The 23,042-nt window shown below is 37.5% G+C and overlaps 1 protein-coding gene across 1 annotated transcript in view; it reads right to left on the reverse strand.

Annotated features, from left to right (window-relative positions):
• DEUP1 (deuterosome assembly protein 1) overlaps positions 1 to 23,042 on the reverse strand; it is a gene marked incomplete at both ends in the record, with an annotated part of 47,774 nt that overhangs the window by 20,465 nt on the left and 4,267 nt on the right. Inside the window, 3 exons of the mRNA XM_019663730.1 lie at positions 1,634 to 1,768; positions 9,867 to 9,962; positions 11,580 to 11,751. Coding sequence (XP_019519275.1) covers positions 1,634 to 1,768; positions 9,867 to 9,962; positions 11,580 to 11,751 — 403 coding nt within the window. The remainder of the gene's footprint in view (positions 1 to 1,633; positions 1,769 to 9,866; positions 9,963 to 11,579; positions 11,752 to 23,042) is intronic.

Genomic DNA, 23,042 nt, shown 5'->3' on the forward strand with positions numbered 1-23,042 from the left:
ACATATTAATTTTCAGCTTGCTCTAAGTAAAAGCAGGTACATGAAGTGTTTCCATAATTATATAAATTAAACTGTATCTACACAGTATGCTTAAAAATTTTTGTATAAATACAAACATATCAAGTCATTTTGTGATGAATTTCCACTGTAATTTCATGAGGTATTTTATGTAAATATTAATATTTAGTTTCCTAAGTATAAAATATACATATACAAAGTACTTAATACTAAGGCTTTTCTTTGGACAATTTATATGAATGTGATTCTCCCACTAAATCCCATGAAAAGTCGATCAAATGGATAATCAGTGACTTCTGCATTTTCAGTGAAAGCACATGTGTGTTACAATGCACATCTTTAGGCATCTTCTAAAGTCAGTCTATTTACACCACTGCAGGAGACAGGGGTTGGTTATACACGGTGCATTTTCCTAGAGGGAATATACTTAGTGATAGTAATTTTGTATTTTAAAAAATGTACATTTGTTATTCAGTCAAATGTAAAATTTATAGGAATTAAAAAACTGAAACCTCAAACTTCAATGTTCTTGCAACAGGCTGGTTTTAGGGATGTAATTCAGATTTTTATTTTTCTGCTCTTAAAACTATTTTGGAGGAGAAGTTTGAGAAGAATTGTTAATTGAAGAGTAAGATGTTAAAGTATGAAACAGGGCAATGACAATTAGATGGGAGGAAGGAGATAAGAGGCATTGGACAAGGTGAAGGGGAAAACCTGGGCTGGAATATGCAGTGAGAGAAAGGAATAGATCACAGATTCCTAACAGGTTCCTACCTGGGTGATTGGGAGGTACAGAGCTATGACCCATCAACAAAGTAAAAGAAACTGAAATCGTTGGCTGGGGGTGGGGAAGCTGAGGGTTAGGGCTTGAGAATAATGAAAGTAATTGAGTGGGAAAACATAAGGGTCAACTTGAGGTCAAGTAAAAAACAATAATTGAATAGCACAGGGTACTCGGCTAAAGTTAGAGAATAGGAATTTATAGTAGAATCTACATCCGTTGTTACATGACCTGTAGCATGAGTGCTCAAGAGCATTAGGAAGAAAAATAGCTGGTTTGTTGTTTTTTTCAAGGTTGAAAAGTTAAGGCGATAAGAAAAAGTGCACCCATGACACAGTAAGCCTTTTAGGGACTGAGATTTTAGAAGATCTTGGTGATGTGGGGTGGCTCTATTGGAGTGGCACTGTCTCTTTAAAGAAAAAACCCTGACACTTCAAACTCTGTTCTGAAACTGTTATGAGGCTTCCCTGGGATTTAAGTACTTAATAGTTAAATAGGCCTTAAAAGATTTATTAGCTATTCGCTTTAACAGACCCTAGGGATGTCCTTCAATTTCACTCAACATCTGCAGTTTCTTTGAACTTTTTTCTTTTGGCTCTCCAAAAATGCTGATATGTATAAAAGACGTGTAAATCAAAGCGATATTTTAATTCACTAAGTGCCTGAAGGGAAGGTGCAATATGAAAATATATTCAATGAGAAGTTGATCTGTAATGGTGCTTGTTACCACAGATGAACATGCCACTGTGTACCCTAGGGACAAATAGTCCACCTCCAGTACAACACAGAAATCAATCTTAATACACATGAAGAAACTAAGAAAATATAGCTCACCTCTAATTTCTGGTTCAAGTTGGTCAGTTCAAAGGGTATTTCTTCTTTGAGGTGTGGTGACTCTTTTTGTTGACATTTATTTTGTTTCATCTGGTGTAATCTCAGTTTTTCAAAGCTATTAGTTAGTTTGGAAAACTGTAAATAATAGAGAATGCTGACATTTTACTATTACTGGTAATGTCTAACGACTTCACTCTAGTTCTTTTCTTGTGCACCTCTTTGAAAATTTAAGTCATGATTAGAAAATGCAGCAATGTTAAATGTTCCAATTAGTGAAGATAGAACCAATTATTAAAACTAAATTATTGAAGCTGAACTCAATTCAGCTTTCATGTAAATTTGGGACTTCATTAACAGCACAATGATTCACCTGATAATTTGTTTTGTTCAGTTTTGCTTTAACCATATGTAGCAAAGCTCACAATTAAAAAAAAAACAAGTTTTTTTTCTTTTATTTAGTGCCATCTTGTGTTGACAATTTTAATTTCAGTAACTTAATCTGCAAAATAACCAGCTTATACTTTATTCAAGAAAACTGAATACTTAATTTAAAATATACATACAACATAAAAGACTTATTCATGTTGATATAAGTTTAAATAAATTTAAATATCAAAATTGACTTAATTTTTTTCTTACCAATAATTCTTTTTACAACTTAGACTGTATTATTCTTACTTTTGTTTCTTGTTCTATCTTCAAATAATAGATTAAAAGCAGCATGGTCTATTAACATCTGTGAGGAAGTTTCATATAACTGTTTACAAAAGTTTTTATTTTAAAATAATTATAGATTTACAGGAAGTTACAAAGGTATTGCAGAGAGATTCTGAATTCTCTTCACCCAGTTTCTCCCAGTATTTACATCTTAATGAACTATGGTGCAATGTCAAACCCAGGAAATGGACATCGGTACAATATATGTGTATAACTCTATGCCATTTTATCATGTGTAGATTTGTGTGACAACAGCCACGATCAAGATACAGAACCGTTCCATCAAAGATCTCCTTGGTGCCTTTAGAGTGACACTCATCCTCCATAACCCTCGACTCCTAACCCTGGGCAAACATTCATTTGTTTTTCATCTCTATATTTTGTCACTTCAAGAATGTTATAAAATGGAATCAAATAAAATATGACCTTTTGAGATTGACTTTTTTTCACACAGCATAATGCCCTTGAGATGCATGCATGTATCAATAGTTCATTTCATTTTATTACTCAGTATTATTTCATGGAATGGATGTAACCACAGTTTGCTCGAGCAGTCACATATTGACGCATTTTGTTATTTCCAGATTTTGGCTATTACAAATAAAGCTGTGGATAATTGTGTCTATTTTCTCTGATATCAATGTAGTCACTTCTGCTTTCTTTTTTCTTTCTTGTATAATGTTTAAAATTGAGGTATAATTCACCTACCATAAAATTCACCCTTTATAGAATTCATTGTGTGTTAGTATATTCACAAAGTTGTGCAACCACTGCACTATCTAATTTCAGAATATTTTCATCACCGAAAAAAGAAATGCCATACCTATTAATAGTGACTACACATTTCCTCCTTCCCGAAACCCCTGGCAACTACTACAATCGTTCTGTTTCTATAGATTTCCCTATTCTGATCATTTTATATTAGTGGAATCATATAATATGTAGTTGTTTGTGTCTGGCTTCTTTCATTTAGCATAATGCTTTCAAGGTTCATTCATATTGTAACATGGATCAATACTTCACTCCTTTTTATGTCTGAATAACATTCCACTGCATGGATATACCACATTGTCCATCCATTCATCAATTGATGGACATTTGGGTTGTTTCCTCTTTTTGTATATTATGAAAAATGCTGCTATGAACATTTGTATATAAGTTTTTGTGTGGATATATGTTTTTATTCCTTGGGTATATACATAGGAATAGAATTGCTGGGTTATATGGAGACTCTAAGTTTAACTTTTAAAGAACTTCCAAACTGTTTTGCAAAGTGGCTGTACCATTTCCCATTCCCACTGGCAATGTACAGGGCTCCAATTTTTCTATATCCTTACCAACACTTGCTATTATCCATCTTTTTGATTATAGTTATCCTAGTGGGTGTAAAGGGGCATCTCCTTATGGTTTAGATTTGCATTTTCCTAATGACTAATGATGTTGAGCATTTTTTCATGTGCTTATTGGCCATTTGCATATCTTCTTTGTAGATATGTGTATTCATGTTTTCCCCATTTTAAAATTTGCTCATTTGTCTTTTTATTGTTGTCTAATAAGTTATTTTTTAATTCTGGATACTAGTCGCTTATCAGATATATGATTTGCAAATATTTTCTCTCATTTTGTGGGCTGTCTTTTTACTTTCTTGATGATGTCTTTTGAAGCACAAAGGTTTTTCAATTTTGATAAAGTCAAATTTATCTAATTTTTCTTGTGCTTTTGGTACCAAATCTAAGAAACCATTGCCTAACCCAAAGTCACAGAGATTTACTCCTATATTTTCTTCTAAGAGTTTTACAGATTTCATTTTTACACTTAGGTCTTTGAACCATTTTCAGTTAATTTTTGGTTATGGTTAGGTAAGGGTCCAGCTTAATTGTGTTGTATGTGGGTATTCAGTTATCCCTTCACTGTCTGTTGAAAAGACTATTCTTCTCCATTGAATTATCTTGGCACCACTTCTGCTTTCTTTTGATAAATATCTGCATGGTATTTTTAAAAAATATTTTTACTTTCAACTTACATATATAGTTATGTTTGAAATCAGTTTCTGAAACAGAGTATATAGTTATATCATATTTTTTTATTTACTCCGTCAATCTCCATTTTTACACCAGTTCCATTTAATGTAATTATTGACATGTTAGGGCTTAAGCCTGACTTTGGTTTTATTTTCTGTTCTCCAGTTTTTGGTTTCTCTGTTTTAGCTTTCTTGTCTTCTTTTGGTTATTTAAACATTTTTTAGAATTCCATTTTGACTCATCTATAGTGTTTTGAATGTATCTCTTTGTATAGATTTTTAGTTGTTACTTTGGGTATTATGTCATATATACATAAGTTAATACAGTCTACTGGTGTTGACATTTGTGTGTTAAAATGAATTATAGAAATCTTATTGATACTTATCTTTATGTCCCTTTACCTTGACCTATTTATAACATTATTGTCTTCAAGTATTTCCTCATTTGACATTGTTTTGTTTCAGCTGTCAAACAATTTAGAAAACTCAAGAGAAGGAAGTTTTTAATTTTTTCGGTGTTTTTCTTCCTTCCTGATGTTTCAAGATTCTTTATTATTTCCTTTCTGCTAACAGAACTCCCATTAGCCATTCCTTTACTCGCAGTGTAGGTCTGTTCATGAAGAATTCTCTGCTTTCCTTCACTTGAGAATATTTTGATTTCCCCTTCATTCTTAGACATAGAATTCCTGGACATAGAATTCTGGGTTGACATTTCTGTCCTTTTGGTAATTGAAAAATGTTCCACTTCCCTCTGGCGTCCATGCTTTCAGATGAGAAGTCCATTATCTAAATTGTTTTTTCCCTACAGATAGGATGTTACCACTTTCTTGCTGCTTCTAAGATTTTTTCTTTTAGTTTTCAGGACTTTGACTAATATGTGTCTTGGTATAGATTTCTTTGGGTTTATCATGGTTGAATTTCACTCAGCTTCTTGAATCTGTAGGTTTACATGTTTTGCCAAGCTTTGAAAATTTCAGCCATTACTTCTTCGAATACTTTTTCAATCTCACCCTCTTCTCCTCTCCCTCTGGGACTCTGACAACACAAATTTTCAATTTTTTCTTATAGTACTACATGTCCCTGAGGTTCATTTTCAATTAGTCTAGTTCTCTCTCTTGTTCAGATTGGGTAATTTCTGTTTTGCTATCTTCAAGTTTACTGAAAGTTTTCTCTATCCTCTCCATTCTGCTTTTGAGCCCATGCATTGAGTGATTTTTAGTTTGGTTATTGTATTTTTCAGTTATAAAATTTCTAATTGTTTTTTTATAGTTTTATTTATTTGCCAAAACTTTCTAATTTTTCATTTGTTTCAAGTATGTTTGTAATTGCTCATCGAAGCATTTTCATAATAGTTGCTTTAAAATCCTTGTCAGATAATTCTAACATCTGTATCAACTTGTCACTGGCATCACTTACTGTCTTTTCTCATTCAAGTTGAAATCTTCCTGGTTCTTAGTATGATGAGTGATTTTTTATTCATACCTGGACATTTTGAAGTACTGTGTTATGAGACTCTGGATTTTATTTAAATGCAGTGTTTTAGCAGTCCTCTTCTGATAACGTTACAGCAGGGAAAGTGGAATGTTGCCTTATTACTGCCAGGTGGCAGTGTCTTGGCCTCAGTCCAGGTCTTGGCTTCAGCTGGTAACCCAGGAAAGGTGTTCCTTACTATCGCTGAGTGGGAGTAGGGGTCCAGGCTCCCCACTAGTCTTTCCCTAGCACCACCGTGATTGGAGAGCCGTAGGTGCCTTGTTAGTGCTTCTCACAGAGCCTTCAGTGATCCTGTATGAGGGTGAGTGGCCTTGTTACCACCGAGGGTGGCGAAGGTCCTGATTCTTCATTAAGCTTCCCTGATACCATTTCACAGAGCAGGGGGAAGGGTGCCTCATCACCACCAGACAGGCATGGAAGTCTGGCCTCTCCGCATGGTCTCCACATGGGTTGGGGAGGGCCTTGTTAATGCCCAGTGGTAATGAATGTCTTGGCTCTTCACTCAGACTTCTCTGACACTACCCAGTAGGGGGCCTGGGCTACCTCATTATAGCCCGGGAAGGGTGCAGACCTAGGCTGTCCACTCAGCTTCTGCCAGTAGTGTGGGTTTGGGGACTATAGTCTTTTTCTGTGGTATTTGGCTGGAGAAGAGCCATTATCATCTGAAAGTGTTTAATCTTGCTAGGCTGTCTTTTCCCTGGTCTTTCGGCTGCAAAGAGCAGGCTTTCCTTGGGGCTCCTTTTGTTTGTTGGTTTGTGCCCACTGGAGTTCCTGGGTTGCTGGCTTCTCTGTTACCCAGTCTGAGATATAAGAGGCAAAAAGAAATCCCAGGGACCTNGAATTTATAACTTAATCCTCGTATAAAAAATTAAGCATTTTATGTGTTAAAAATGTAAAAAGATTCTCTGATAACAAATACTGATTACTAATAAGGAAGTTTCAAAGAAGTTTTTGCATCAACCAGTACTTCTTACTTCCTATGTAGAACTACCAGCAGTTTTTTCCCATCTTTCATTCTCTACACTCAGTCACCAAACCCGTTCCCTTGCTTTTTTAGGGGATGGGGCTTGGACTGATATAATGACTATTCCCCTGTGGCTTTGAATGCTACCATCCCAGGTGAAACCAAAATCAACTCATTCTAAGGAACAGAACCACCTCAGGCCTCATTTAGGCAGGACCAACTGGGCAAGTGTTGGAACTAATGTGATATAGCATGCTCAGTTCTTCAAGTTTTTGCTCAAGCAGTATATTCACGGAGCATGATTATCTGTTCACAATTTAACACGAGGAAAGAATGTGGCTTTGGGAATGCCGAAGACAACTTCACTGCTCCTCAGTTTTGCCTAGGGCTGGCTACTATATCTTATCTTTCTGTCCAGGCTGTAAGCAACTTAAGGGTAAGGATTATGTATTTCATTACTTTTGTATTTCTCTCTGTGCCTGACAAAAAGTGCCAGGCACCACTTATATTCCATGAATGTACAAACAAAAGCCTAGTATTAATATTCCCTCTAATTTAACATTTCTCACTAAGTCCATAACCATATATTATTGCACATAGATACATGGTATGAATATATTGATGTTTCCAATCATCCATTTGGCATTATTTATTAAGCACCNAGGAAAAGGAAATACCCCCTTTTAAAAAAGAAAGCAATTTCTACAAGAAAGCTTTGACGGAGTTGAGTTATTCAAGGCAGAGTGTGCTAAAGTAATCTTTAAGATATTTTAAGAAAATGAAATTGTAAATAAACCAGGAATTTCAAGGAAGGAAGGGAGTACAAGGTGTGATCAACAATACAGTGAATGCTTAAATTTAAACAAATTTATTACAGTAAAAGACACATTGCCATTAATCCCCCTCAAAATACACCCCCTCATTTTGAACACACTTATCCCATCATTCTTGCCATTTTCTGAAGCAGTTCTGAAAGTCCTCTTTCATGAGTGTCTTTAGTTGTGCTGTCATGGCTGCTTCGATGTGCTGAATCATTTTTTACTTTGGGGAAGAGCCAGAAGTCGCACGGTGACAGATCGGGTGAACAAAGTGGATGAGGACACACCGTAATGTTTTCATTTGACAGAAGTGTGTCTTTTACTGTAATACATTTTTAAAATTTAAACATTCACTGTATTTCTTTATCGCACCTCGTAGAGTGAGCTAGCAGTAGCAAAAGTATGTTTGCCACAAGAGAGCATTTTCTGGTTAGAAAAAGCCATATTGCCAGTTATTATGCAAAGCAAGTCAAGTACATAGTATAATACTTTTTTCTCTGTCTTTTTACCTCCTTCCCTCTTTCTTTCTCTCCTTCTCTCCCTCCCTAATTCTCTTCTTTCCTCTCTTATAACCAGAGAAGAAAAGAAAAACAGAAAACAGCAGTAGAAGCAGATGGCTGTTCTCTCAACAATAATGTAGTGTTTCCAAAGTGTATTCTATGAAACACCTGTTTGCAGTGTTTACATTGTAATACTGTACTACAGTATTAGTAGATTGTACTTTAAAAATGAAATGTGTTCCATGGTAATGGAAAACGATAGATTAAAAAGGCTAAATGTATTTATTTAAAGCAGGATTTCTTGCAGCCTCTAATAATATGCTACTGTGCACTGTGAATATCCAGGAACACAGAAGGAGTAAACAGCCATTTCTAAACTCTCAGTGTTAGTGTTTCACAGAACAAATTTTTGTGAAATTGCCATAAAAATACTAGTTGGTTAGCCAGCAGCCAAGCAAAGCATCAAATGGCAAGGATTCATATATTAAATGACTACTCAATACCTATAAAGAAGGCTCCAAACTTTTTAACACTAGGCATACCACCTCTCCCCCCCGCCCAGAAATTAAAGATTTGGCAAGCAGTGACTGAACTAGTTAAATATAATTTAGAGATGGTACTTAACTTCTAACTAAATTTTTATATATTTTTACACTTATTCCAGATCACAATCGCTTTGTTTATCCTGAACAGTTGTAGCGATCTAATATTTATACTGCAACTTTAGAGCTTTATCTTTAAAGAAAAAGCAAGGTTGATTGACATTAAATGCTTTGAGTCTTAGCAAGGAAAAACCATATAAAATTTTATAATTCAAGCTACCCTCTAGTGGCAGCTATTTAAATTGCAGGCAAAATTTGTAGGTAGACTTAAGAGCTAGTCTTGTAAAATCATACCTATTATGTGGCATCTAGTGTTTCATATTCCAATATTAATAGCTGGCCACCTCCCTAAAAAGGTACTTAAGAAGGAACATTAACTACTTTGGGCTCCTTTAACTATATTATCATTTATGAAATCTTTGCAGTCCAAAGAAGCAGGTTGTAAAGTAGAGTTTCACAATCAAACCATATTTCCCATTGGTTTATTTACTAAGTTAAGCAAGGATATATCATCTACTAGACCTGATATGCTCAGATGATTATAGCCCTATGTGTTATCTGTGTAAGGGAGAGAAGGCTTTTTTGCTTGCTAGCACAGTGGAGAGATATAGGGGTAAATAAGAAATAAACCAGTATCTTATTACATATGCAGAGCCCAATCATTTATGAAATAGCCTACCAGTAACAAAGTAATAAAGACCAATTTTGTTCTTTTAATTATCTATTTTGTAATAGCAAACGTTCATATTTTAAATTGCCAAAGAAGGAAGGACTTCCCCATTAGGGATGAATGACTATAAAATACTAATTTTGTTTTTTTGCTGTTGTTGTTCACATAGTTAATTGTTATCACACAATTAATCAACAAGTAACTTGATAAATAGAAAGCTTTTAGTCTAAGCACTGTGCTAACAGTTATAGGGATACAGCGCTGACAAGCTAGTAGAAGACAAAATCAATACATATAAAATAATGAAAGACAGGGCCTAACATATAACCTGTAGTTAAAATACAGAAACTTTTGCTTGTATTGAAAACTCATTTTAATAAAATTAATACAATTTTATAGGATAAAACATATAGCAAACTGTGTGATATTAAATTGTAATAACTCTCCTTACTTGAGCTTTCAGAGTTTGTAGTTGTCCTTCATAATTCTGAGTCATTGCTAAGTTACATTTTTCCAGGCTGTCCAACTTCTGTCTGAGTAACCCCACCTGCATTAAGAATAAAATTTAATTTTGATTTTGCTAAATTTTTCCTGAAAAAACCAGAAAATGTACAAAAGAGGGGTACACTGCAAACAAAGCTGCTGAACCAAACCGAGAATAAATATTTGTACTGCAATTCTGAAAACAGCTATCAATAATTAAAGTCACAGAAAACAAACATTGCCAGCACGATTCCACTGGGTACACATGAGGACAGCGCAGTATGGATGTTTGACAAAAGATCCTTATCACCATCACATTTTAAATTTAGGTTTACAATTTACTTTGCATTATCTTTTGGGAAGGCTTATGTCATCGTTGCTGGGGCAGAACCTCTGCTGACACACTTCAGTTTTCATTTTAAGCCCCACTGCCTTCAATGGGAGCTCTGCTTTGGTGGGACGATGGAATAATTGTTATGTTTTTATAGGAATTAACATATTAAAAGGAAAAATGTCTGAGAGGAGTTCTTAGGGATTTGGCTTACTCAATTTGCCTGCTTAAAAAAGCGGGTGACCGGCCGAGTGGCTCAGTTGGTTAAGAGCTCCCTCAAGAGTGCGAGCTCTGAGCAACAGGGTCGCCGGTTCAATTCACAGCCCGAGCTGAGCTGTCGCTGAGCTGCCAACAGGTGGCAAGATGGCTCAGCTAAAAAAAAAAAAAAAAAAAAAAAAGCAGGTGAAGCACCTGTTTATACATCTGTGCCATTTACAGGTAGAGAAGTGAGAGACTAGCCCCTTGCATGTCTCTGGTCTGAGGACCTGCCTGTATCTGAAGGGAGGGAGACCAGATGCCAATACCTAAGTTAACTATGACAGACAGCAACATAGTTAACTATGCCCAAAACTAAGCTCCATTGAGAGGCCAACAAAGGTAGAAAAAATGGCTGCTGAATGTTGACTGATGATGTTTTTGTATATGATTAGTAAACATTTCTCTGCTGCCTTGCCCACAAGAAAAATTCACAGACACAGAAGCCCACCTTAGCTAAAGCGTATGGCTTCCCTGAACATCTCTGCAGGCCTGAGAGCACGCATACATTTTTCTACAATCACCAGCTCAGCCCTAGGCAGCCTCCCAGGAGGAGAGAGCATGCCTGAATGGGTGTCCAGGTACACACACACACACACACACACACACACACACACACACACACACACCCTTCACCAAACACTTTTCTCCTTCGCCCTACAACTACATCTTGACATTTCACTTTTCGGAAAATATTTTTCTAGTAGATTACAAAATGCAAATGTTTTTGAACTCTGCCTTGCCCGAACACCCAGCTTTGACAACTCTGCACTTATTTGTTTCCACAGCAGCAGAAGCACTGACATCTTCGCTTGCAAACAGTATTGTTTCACAACAATATATTGAGTGTCGGTGTACTGTTCTAGATGGCATTGGTACTATATGTCTGTCTGCACCAGCAGATGTTTGTGGGCTTAGGCTCTGTCACTTAGGTTGCTAGAACACATTAAGTGCACTGTGGCAGAATTTCAAGCAGTAACTGCTATGGCTGATGCCCGATAAAAACTATGCTAACGAAAAATGCATTCTGATGGACTAACTACTAGTTATCACAGTCTGAGGAATAAACAGTTTATTGACACAAAAGTTCAGTACCTCTTGACCTTTCTGATCCAAACACGTTTGTGCATTTGCCAGCTCTCGATCCCGGAGGTCTAATCTTGTCTCCAAAGCTCGCATCTTCCTTTCCCAGTCCAGTTTTTTATTGCTCACCATGATGTCAATTTGTTCCATTAATTCCTGAAGTTCGGCCTCACAAGGAGAAGCTCTGTCAGTTGTAGAAAAGTAAAATACATTTTGAAAGAGTGAAATGTGAGGACAGAAAAAGTTATTTTATTGCTCTGAATGGATCATTTCCTCAAATTGTTCAATTATTTAACTAGCAACAAGTCCGAAAGCTAGAGGTTAATTTTTTCAATGAAAACTAAAAGCTAATTTCAGAGCTAACAGTGTGTACACATTAAACTTTTTTAAATGACATTTTCTAAAGTCCAGTTGCTGTCGTACATAATGCAATACACTGATGAAACCACTGCCTCCCTTCTCTGCTTAGTGCAGGCGGTAGCGCATGGGTCTCCTCGACCCAAAAGTCTTGACATAACCAAGGGAGCGCTAACATGAAAACACATTGTGTGAATTATGTCAGAGATAAGGTTGCAATAAATGTTAGCTAAAAAAATAAAATCCATCCATCGATCAATCAATAAAATAACATTTTTTAGAGTGGACTCATTCTAAGAAAAATTATAATTATAAAAAATGACTCAGTGTTCTTACATGTAAACAGACATGTACCTATATCTATCATAACTTGAGGAGACATGGACAGCAGGCCAACTGGGACTTCAGTGGTGCCTGTCAGGGATAGAAGGGCAAGCCTGGTCTATGTGGGACCAGATTCAAGGGCACTACCTGGGTTGCCAGCCTTCTTCCCCAGAAGGGGTGCTTGGCATGATGGTTGCTGTCTGTCTGGAAGGAATCTGATCAGGCAGGTGTGGGCTGACTAACATCAGTCTTTAGACAATAGGGATACTATTAGTCAGGTAGGTGGCAATATCTTGGGTCTCTGAGGGTCTATTGAAATAAAACCCTTGGTAATAGCTAGAATTATGAAAACTGAGAGAAGCTGAGGCATTCCCCAGGGGCCTGGCACAGTTCAGTCATTCAGACTGGATAAGCAGGTGATGGTGAAGCCTCAAAGTGCAGCCTAAGGACACACACATGTCCAGATTAGAAAAGCAAGTTATTTCAGTATCCACTCAATGATGGGGATGGAGCTTCTCCTATAATTGTGTAGCTGGGAGGAAGGCAGGAAGAGAGGCAGGTGCAAAATGACATTTCCTCCATTTACTTTCACCAAATCAGAACTTTGGGCTAATTAAGGATCATTTAGCATTTTGAAAAAAACTGTAGCCCAGTGAGTTCAAAGTCATACACTAATCAGTGGAAGAGCCAGAGCTAGATTGTAAGCAGCTGCTTCCCATCTTAAGCTCCTTTCTGTATACCACACAGCAAAAGATGGCATTTTGATTAAGAACTTGCTTGAGGGCCGGCCGAGTGGCGCGTTGGTTAAGAACTGGCTTGGGAAGCCAGAGGGCCCCGGTTCGGATCCCACATATGAGGGCCAGTGACACTGCCCTCCACAGCTAAGATGCTGAAACAGCTCAACCTGGAGCTGGGCTGCTGAGAGTCGCCAGCGACGACGTAGGCTGCAGCCCCTGTGGCAGTGGGTTGCCACGGGCTACCATGTGTAGCCAGCAGCCAGTGTGAGCGGCCCTTAAGCCGCTGTGAGCGGCCATCCAGAGGCCGGCGACTGATCTGCCTCACCAGAGAAGAGAGCAGTGATGGTGCCAACTTGGGCCAGTGAAGCAACGTCCTCTACAACTAGACTGAAGAACAAAACGACAGCAACTTGTCTGTTCCCCTTCCCCGTTTCCCCAATAAAATCTTTAAAAAAAAAAAAAAGAACTTGCTTGAAATATATAGTACAAATTAGCTCCAATACAACAGGGTTAGGAATAGATATTAGAACCCAAAGAATTCAGAATTTCCAGAATCACTTTCTAAAATACCCAGAGTCAACCTGAACAAGGGATGTCCCTCAGAAGAGTTTATTCAACAGCAGAGAGGTTTTAAGTACTAAGTGTCATTCTGAAGTCTTCTGGCATTCCTGAGCTAAGGTCCAAAGGCTCCCAATTTTTAATTAAAAACTAAAACAAATCTGAGGAAAAGAAGTGCTAATTCCTCTATAAATAACTTGATTGAAGTCTAATTGGAGTTTTGATATGGGGAGAACCAACAGAACAAAAAGAATAGTTTTCATACCACTTTCTTTTTCATAACAACACATATCACCCTTTACTGTAAATACATTTTGTCTATTTTTTCTGCTAGTGTAATATCTGAAAGAAAAGGACTCTATCAGTCTGGTTCATAACTGTTTCACCAGAGCTCAGCACAGTGCCCAGCATATATCAAATACTCAATAAATCTTTGAAAAATGAACAAATGAGTTCTTTTCATCACTATCTTCTTGGCATGTAGGAATGCACCATGCTAACAGAATTAAAATATAGCCCTAAATTAGAATGTGGCATAATGTAAGCTACTCAATCAATATTGTTAAATAAATGAATGAATGCTTTAGTTCTTTGTTATGACTATACTATCCAAAAGTTAGGACATTAGACTTTTGGGGTAGAAGGACTTTTACAAACCATCTAATCCAACTACCCATCTAGTGTCTGCATATCTTCCACAAATGTTTCTTAAGGGAATTATCTATGATGCCACAGTGATCTAGGACAGAGCCCAAGATTCTGCATCAGTAACAAAGATATCAGGTGATTTCGTGCACGTCAAGGTTCATGATCTGTTTTGCATTATCAGTGCCACAAGGTCATCCAGCCTAGGTCTGAATTCTTCCTTTAGCAGGTAACTACTGTCTGAGATTGTGTCTAGATAGCAATGAGTTTTTTAAAGTTCTTACTTATATTGAAGAACTTTTTCATCTATTGGTCTTAATTTGATCCATTGGGACCATTAAGAACAAATGTTTTTTCAATATGGTCGACCTTAAAAAAGTATTTGGATACAGTTATCAATATGCCAAATACAGTTATCAGTGCACCTCCAGATTCTTCTGGGTCCTCTCTTCTCAGTGTTTAATATTAGAGACTGAATACACAAACAGATAGTAGCCAGAGCATATGATAATAAACTGACCTATAACCTCTACAGCAATAGTACTAGGATGGTCAGGACTTGGTCAATGACTGACAGCTTCCTTAATTTTTACCTCTATTTCCAACTCAGGACCAACTGGAGAAAGCCAAATATGCTCTCCAAATTAATCACATAGAATGCCCTGCATCTAGTTATCCAAACTCCAGCTTCTCTGTGTCAGCAGCCTCCAGTTAGAGCATACCTGAAGCCGTGTCTTTTGTTCACTATAGAGCTTTTTCACTCCTCTTTCTGCCCGAGTCTCTGCCAAATGCAAGCGATGGTTGCTGACTCCCTTGCTATAGCCAGCTCTGAATAAATTTCAATTTTTCTCATTTGAGTGGTCTTTGTTTATTTCTACAAGCATCTTTATTTCCTTCAGTTGCTCATAGAGGCTTTTTTTCCCCCCCTCTCTACCACTCACCACCTAGTATACTGCCTGGAAAACACTAGACACTTAATATACATTTGTTGAATGAATGAAAAAAGGAATGACCATGGCCAGATTTTCAGACCCTTCATAACCCTGATGGCCCTCCTCTATACAAGTTCCTGTTTGTTGATTTCCTCCTTGAAATGTACCATTCAGAATTTTAATATAACACCCTAGGTATCATCTAAGCAGCTTGGAGAGGGATGCTCACATCCTTTGTTTTAGGTGCTATATACTTTTATTGAAGCAGGTGAAGATGGCCTTAGCTTTGACTTGGGGAGGGGAAGGGAAAAGCAGTGCTATCATACCATTTCAAGGTGAGTTTATTCTTATACAAACATCTTATTTCTTTTTCATACATGCTCCGAGTAAAGCCACCTAGGCACTACCTTGTCCTTCAGATTTTGGGGGTGCTCCAAGGGCAGGGTTTCACATTTAACCTTATTAAATTTCAGCCTTTCAGTGTGGGTTGTCATCACTTGTTCTTTTTTTTTTGGTATTTCCTTAAGCTTTTTTTTTTTTTTTTAGTTTCAGGTGCACAAAACAATGCAATAGTTATACTTTTTACCCCTCACCAAGTGACAACCCCTTCCCCAATCCACTCCCCCTCACCCGATATCATACATATCTATTACAATTCCATTGACTCCATTCCCCACACTGTACTCCACATCCCGTGTCATCACTTGTTCTTTTTTTTTTTTTTTAGCTGAGCCATCCTGCTACCTGTTGGCAGCTCAGCAGCTGCTCAGCTTGGGCTGGACTCGAACTGCTGTTGCTCAGAGCTCAAACTCTTGAGCGAGCGCTTAACCAACTGAGCCACTCGGCCGGCCCTCTCACTTGTTCTTTAATGAAGCAAACATTCATTAAGCGACTGCTGTCCACTGTGTGAACTGGAAAGACAGAGACACAAGACCAACGGCCTGTGCACAGAGAGAAACTTGCCAGGCAGGCAGGTATAATAAGAGACTGATGAATGCATGCAGCTCTTTGGGGAACAGAGAGGAGGAGTAATGGATATAGACTTGGACAGGGTGGGCTATCACAGAGGCCTTCCCCAAGACGGTAACATCTGAGCTTTTATTTCGGGGTCCTGTTTCTGTCAGAGATCATATTCACTAGACCTCTCAGGTTCGTGTAAGCTGCAGTACTTGTTTGATAAGCAGTACTTGTTTTATATAATACATATGTTTTTTTCATACAAGGGGTTGTAAGATATCATGAAGGGCAGGATGGATGACAGAGCCCTATGGCATTCTACTACCAAGCCCTTTAGGGTGACAGCAATCCATTGATTATTTCTTTTCTTGTAATCAGATGCTAATTCACTTAATTAATCTCACAATTTTTTTTTATTTTTTTCCCCCACAAAAATGTCATGAAAAGCCCTGTAAAATATCATGACAAAGCCGTAATACAACTCTTTCTGTATGTTCCCTGGTGCATCAGCATATCAGCCCTGCAAACCAAGGCTGGTCTAATATGCAGTGGTCAGGGTGCCTCCATGCCGCGTCCCGGTGGTCACTGCTTCCTCTCTGGATGCCCAGAAACCACCAATAATCTCTAAGATTTCATCAAATTTATTTTTACATGAAACTCAATTTTTTGTCAAATTTAATGTCCCGTTGTGAAATTCAGTTGTCCAGCCTTCTAGTATATCTTCCCTTCTTAAGTTTTAAGAGAGAATTAATAGCAGCAGCTGTATCAGTAGTGTCAATATTTGCTTCTAAATCTAGTGAACTTTAAAATAAAATACAAAGGCTCTGGTTAGCCCCCTAACGGAGGTGCTAACATTATTTATATTTCTTCCTTTAGTCAAATGCTGGCTAACACTATGCTAGTTACTTTCCTGTGCTTCCTCCCATGGATCCTCACAACATCGCATTACATCAGTATTTCATTACAATTTTAGAAAAGTTGACTGAGAAACTAAAAAAGAAAAAAAAAGATCCTCTGAGTCCTCCAGCTTTTGAGACTGGGTGGATTGTGCCTGATACATTACTAAGACACACCCTCTGCGGCCCTTACTATTGGGTTTATCCTTGGGAGCAATCACAAGAGAAGGATCCTGGGGTCAGGCCAGAGGTCAAAGTGCATTAAACCAGAAGGGAGGGGGCACACTGGGACTTGCAGCGTAAGATACCTGTCTGGTGAGCCTACAGTCAAAATATCAAGATATCAAATTTGGAGATGATGAGAGAGCAAAATAGAAAACTTAGGACATAAATGGAGGTAGTAATGTCGAGTGTGTTGGAAGTGTACAGGGAAATGGACTGTAAAGAGTCACTCAGAGTAAAAAGAGCTGGAGTAAGAGTCCTTTAACATACGGGCTTACATGCTGATTCTTAAGGGCAGACCTTCTCAGACAGTAGTTGTGGTGACCATCTGTTATCAAACCAGGACAATTTTGAAGGTAAAGGGGGCACTAATAATTATGCCAGGACAACAGGTGTAAACAGAGATTGTTCTGGGCAAACTGGGATGTACGGTCAGGCTACCCATCTGGAAAATAGACGTGAATAAACAGATCTGTAAAAAAACCAAAAAGAGTTCAGTTTGGGATGTGAGAGACGTCTGAATGGAGATGGATCTTCAGCTCTGGAGAGAGAAGGGGAGATTTAAAAGGCAAATATAAGTCATCATGGAGAAAGGGGAGAGAGAAAGGAAGGGAATCACAGAGAAAAGAGAAAGAGGAGACTATTATGCAACATGAAAAAGTCTAAGAAAAATGAATTTCCAAAAGGCTAATTAGCAATCATATTAGGTCTTTTTCAAAATATTTTAATGAAACTCGTTCTAAAATGTATGACTGTATATTTGTCTTAGTTATATTGCTACATACTTAGCTATACTAAATATGATTTAACTTTTCCATGGTGGCTCACAGACCCTATTCTGCAAATCAAATACTGTGTCACACCCGAAACATAAATAGAATCCAATGGGAGAGATTCCAAGAGAAGTCCTAGAACCACTTTTGTAGATATATCTGATATCAGCCTGCTTTTTAGTCAGTTGTCTCCTAAAACGGTAAAGTGAAAGATTTATTATTTTATGGCTTTTAGGTCACAGTTTCATGGTTTCCCTTGTTCAAAATTAATTATTCAATTATAGCTAAAAATAGCTTTTCATTAGTGTTTGCTGACTTGGCAGCATTACAACACCTATTTTTACTGCATATTTGAGATAGTGGCTCATACTCAGTCCATTCTTCTCTCTCATTTGCAATAAGTTTAATATTGGGATGTGGAGGAGAATATTAATGCTTCCATGCCACAAAAGCATGCTTAAATGTACTGACAAAGGCCTTTATCTAAAGCCTTCATCACCATCATCAAAGGAAGACATTTATAGAAATAAAATGCAATGTGATAGCTTCCAAGCCCCTATTAACGTTTTATCAGAATTCTAGGTGCATACAAATTCGAAATTTCATTTTTTATGTTCTAAAAAGAATGGAAGATCTGTTAAAATACGTACATTAAGATAAACTTTTTCTTGAAACTTTTTCTGTAATAACGATTCATATTCTGAGTAACATCTTGGTTCACAGATTGAATGAGGTAAGAAAGCAGTAACATATTAGCAGGCACTAATATGTAATAATCTTCAGGGTGATTTTTATAATTATCTAGGAGTGTAAGTGACTTCACTATCCTCATAAACATGTATATGAAATATTATTTCATATTAATATATATTAACATGATACAATGAATAATAAATATTTATCTACATGTGCATTAGTTTGGATTCTATAAGCCAACTGCTAAGACAATTAAAATTCCCTTTTTCTAAAAAGTCTATGTGATGAGAGACTGCGGTGTTAGCACATCTGAGGATAGTCATTTTACCCTTTTCTATTTAAAACTAGAGCCAGCTATTTAGCTGGATCCTAATAGCAAAAAGTTAGGCAAACATTGAAAAAAATCTGTTTTTCCAATGCTAGAAAACTGATAAATATACTGTTTCCTGAATATTGGAAATTTCTCCTGAACCTTCTAATACCAACTTGTTCTGGTAACTTCCAAATCTGTATCTTATTCTTATCTCTCTCGTGGCTTTTATAGTTGCCTGCCCAATATCCATCCTTCCTTTCTTCCATACTAACAGAGCTTTGATGTTATTTGTAGTGGAAATGTGTCCAGCTAAAGACACAACTACATTTCCCAGTCTCCCCTGGAGCTAAGGCATAGGCATGGCCATGGGACATAATCTGGCCTGTGAAATGTAATGGAAGTTGTCTTGAAGCTATTTAAATGAGGGCCACAGCAGTTGCTATTAGCATCCTACACTTCCCTCACACTTCACAACTTCAACACACTTGGCCTAATTTCCAGTGGATAGCTTAATTAGTTCCTCAAAGGAATCTTTCCCTTGCTTTCCTTCCTATTTCTCTCCCTCCTTCCTTCCTTCCCTCTCTCCCCTACTCCCTTCCTTATTAGTTTCCTTACACCCTTTCAAAATCAAAACCACTCATTGAATACCTACAATAACTCAGCACTATTCTAACATTTCAGGATCTACCTTCAGAGTCTGACAGATTAGAATTTTACCCCAGGTCTACTTCACTTTGCTTCTTCTTCAGATAAACAAGAAACTAGAACTTGTCCAATTTGACTACTCTGGAGAGGAGTATGTGTGGGTGAGGATAAAGTGTGGTGGAGGGAGAACAATGAGGTATAGTCTGGGCCGTTCAGAAGGCAAGAGAATCAATTAAATTGAAAAGAATTTTCAGTGTGCAAAAAGAATACATTACGATGATTTATTAAACTACCAATACATGGACTTATATTAGAATTGTTTACAAAGTATAAGTAAAACTGTATTTAACTCATGAGAAACTGGGAAGTAAAGTTGTGATTATCAATTCATATATCTCAGAGGGAAAGAACACTTTAAAGGTTAAGAAAGACGCACCTATAGTAGAGTACTGCTTTAAAGGATTTTTCAGAATTCAGGTTTGAGAAGTTATGCTTTGGTTCATCTGCCTTGGTTCTTTGAAAATCTGACTTTCATGAAGATTAAAAAAAAAAAGGCAGCTCATGTAGCAGTACCTAGATTTTTAGAAAGGATTTGACAAGATTCTCTGAATGAGCTCAACGGCTACGATGTAAGTCACAGAATAAAAAGTAGAGTAAATGGTTCAGTAGAGAAAAATGAGACTTGGTTAAAGATGAATGAACATACACATTTTTTTTTCCCTTCCAAAATCCTACTAAAATAAAGCAAAGGGAGATTTGTAACCTACAAGGTGAATTCTACAAGAGCAAAAGTAATGGGAGCTGACAGTGGAGAAAGCCAAGAGGCAACACAAGTAGGTGTTCCTGGAAGTAGGGCTAGCAGCCTAACTTACACCCTCCTAGCAGGAGAACTTAAAAGACTGTTCTCTGGCTCTGATTAGCCTAAGACTGAACACTGAAAGAGACTAGACTGATGATGTAGAGCGGAGACCCCTGTCAATGAGCCCACCGTGGACACTGGAGCTTCCTGTCAGCTTTCGACTCGACCACTGTTAAATAACAGCAAGCAGTCAGGGATCACAGCCACTGGAAGAGAGCAAGTCACACAACTAGGTCAAATACACACAAAGACATTTATTGAAGAAAATTATGCAAAAAGAAGAAAACTTCAAAAATTTGATAATTAAGATACTAGAAGTATTAACTCCAGCAAAAAACAAAACATACAGGAAAAAAAAGGCATCATCACGGTCTACTATATGGCTCAGAGGTGGAGAGCATTTATAAGGTCATAACAAATAACAAGGCAAACAGAGTATTGATCCAACCAAAATCATGGTGTATTGAGAGAATGGAGGAATAGGAAGTGTGACTGTGTGCGGGTATGTGTGTGTATGAAAACCTTTGTGTATGTCAATAAATAAAGTCTACAACTGAAAAGTCAAGAAGTAACAATATAAGCATGTTATTTAGAGATATGGAGGTAAATACCAAAAGAATTAGCCAAAAATAAAGTGCCTCTGGGGAGCGGAAAACTAAGGAGGGAACAGGAGATTGCAGTTTTTGGGTAACCGATAAAGAACCAAATGACTTTTTAAACTGTATAAACGTGTAACTAACTGTTCTTTTTCAATTAGAAAATATATTTTAAAGAACTAATCCATATGTGCATCTACTTATACAAGGAAAATGACATTTTTAAAAACAGCACCCCAGAATTCATATATTTCAGGACTCTACGTATGTGTTTCATTGACCTTAGCATTGCTCAATGAATTTGTGGAATTCTTATTTAGAAATGACCTTCAGAGATAAGTTTATTAAACATAAACTTTAATAATCTTAAATACAATATATTGATTGGCTACTGGCGATGCTGAGCCCTCAGGGAGTTGCAGCTGCATTGTAGTTGGTGGACAGATTCCTCTGGAAAACCTATTTGAATTCTCTTTAAGAGTAGCAGAGGCTAGGAGAAAGAAAGGTAGGGTTGTGGGGCAGTTGTTAGGATTTGGGGAGGGGCACAAATTGAAGGATGTGGAGAAACACCAGAGCCACACCCACAAAATAATTGACTGTAAAGGAGTTGATATAAGAATCAAGAGATAGGGCCAGCTGGGTGGTGCAGTTGGTTATAGCGCGAGCTCTGAGCAACAGGGTCACCGGTTCAATTCCTACATGGGCCAGTGAGCTGTGCCTGAGCTGAGCTGCTGCTGAGCTGCCAACAGGATGCTGGATGGCTCAGCTGGTGAGAGCACGTGCTCTTAACAACAAGGTTGCCGGTTCAACTCCCACATGGGATGGTGGGCTGCACACAGCACCCTCCCACACCCCCCGGCAACTAGATTGAAAGCGGCGACTGGACTTAGAGCTGAGCTTGTGCCCTCCACAACTAAGATTGAAGGACAACAACTTGATTTGGAGCTGATGGGTCCTGAAAAACCACAATGTTCCCCTTCCCCAATTCCCCAACACTGTTCCCTTCCCCAACTCCCCAATTTTTTTCTTTAAAAAAAAAGAATCAAGAGATAATTTCAAACAGTTCTTATTTATATTTTTAATGAGTCAAGCATATACTGCTTTGATTAAAAAGTGATTTAGAATGTAAAAGGAATAACGAAATAAAATTACAGAAAAGAAGTTCTTGGAAATAAAAACATGGCTGCCAATACTAAAAATCCCAATAGAGGCAGTAAAAAAGAAACTAAATATAATCATTGCTGGAATAAAAATGAAAAAAACTCAAGGAATTCCCCCAGAACATAGAGCAAAAAGAATGGTGGAAATTATGAGAGAAAAGAAAAAGACATAGGTGTTCTAGGAGATTAGACTGAAGGAAGATAGTGGAGGCTTATTAATCAAAGAAATAGAAGAAAATTTCAAAGAGCTGAAGAGATTTGAACCTTTCGAGTAAAAGTGTTCACCAAATGCTGTGAAGGATTATTGAGAAAGGATCCCTACCTAGAAAGTTACCCTGGTAAATTCATAAATTCCAAGAATGAAATGAAACCTATAAGCCTCCAGACATTAAAAATAAAGAAATTAAAAAACAAAAAACTCTGAGAGAGAGTGAGAGAGACTAGGTTGGCATTGACCTTTCCAGCACGCAATACTTCAAGACTATGAGAGTCATGTTACAGAGTTTGGGTATGAAAGTACAAATAAGACATACGTACATGTGAAAAGTTATAAAGTATACTACCCATGTTCACTTTTTTGAAAATATTACCTAAAGAAATACTTTAGTCAAATTAAAAATGAATTTAAGGATTTTAAAAAAAAATTAAGGACAAGGGGGCCGGCCGAGTGGCGCGATGGTTAAGAGCTGGCTTGGGATGCCAGAGGGCCCCGGTTCGGATCCCACATACGAGGGCCAGTGACACTGCCCTCCACAGCTAAGATGCTGAACAACAGCTCAACCTGGAGCTGGGCTGCTGTGAGTCG

The sequence above is a fragment of the Hipposideros armiger genome, unplaced genomic scaffold, assembly GCF_001890085.2.
Source record: "Hipposideros armiger isolate ML-2016 unplaced genomic scaffold, ASM189008v1 scaffold_402, whole genome shotgun sequence".
Lineage (NCBI taxonomy): Eukaryota > Metazoa > Chordata > Mammalia > Chiroptera > Hipposideridae > Hipposideros > Hipposideros armiger.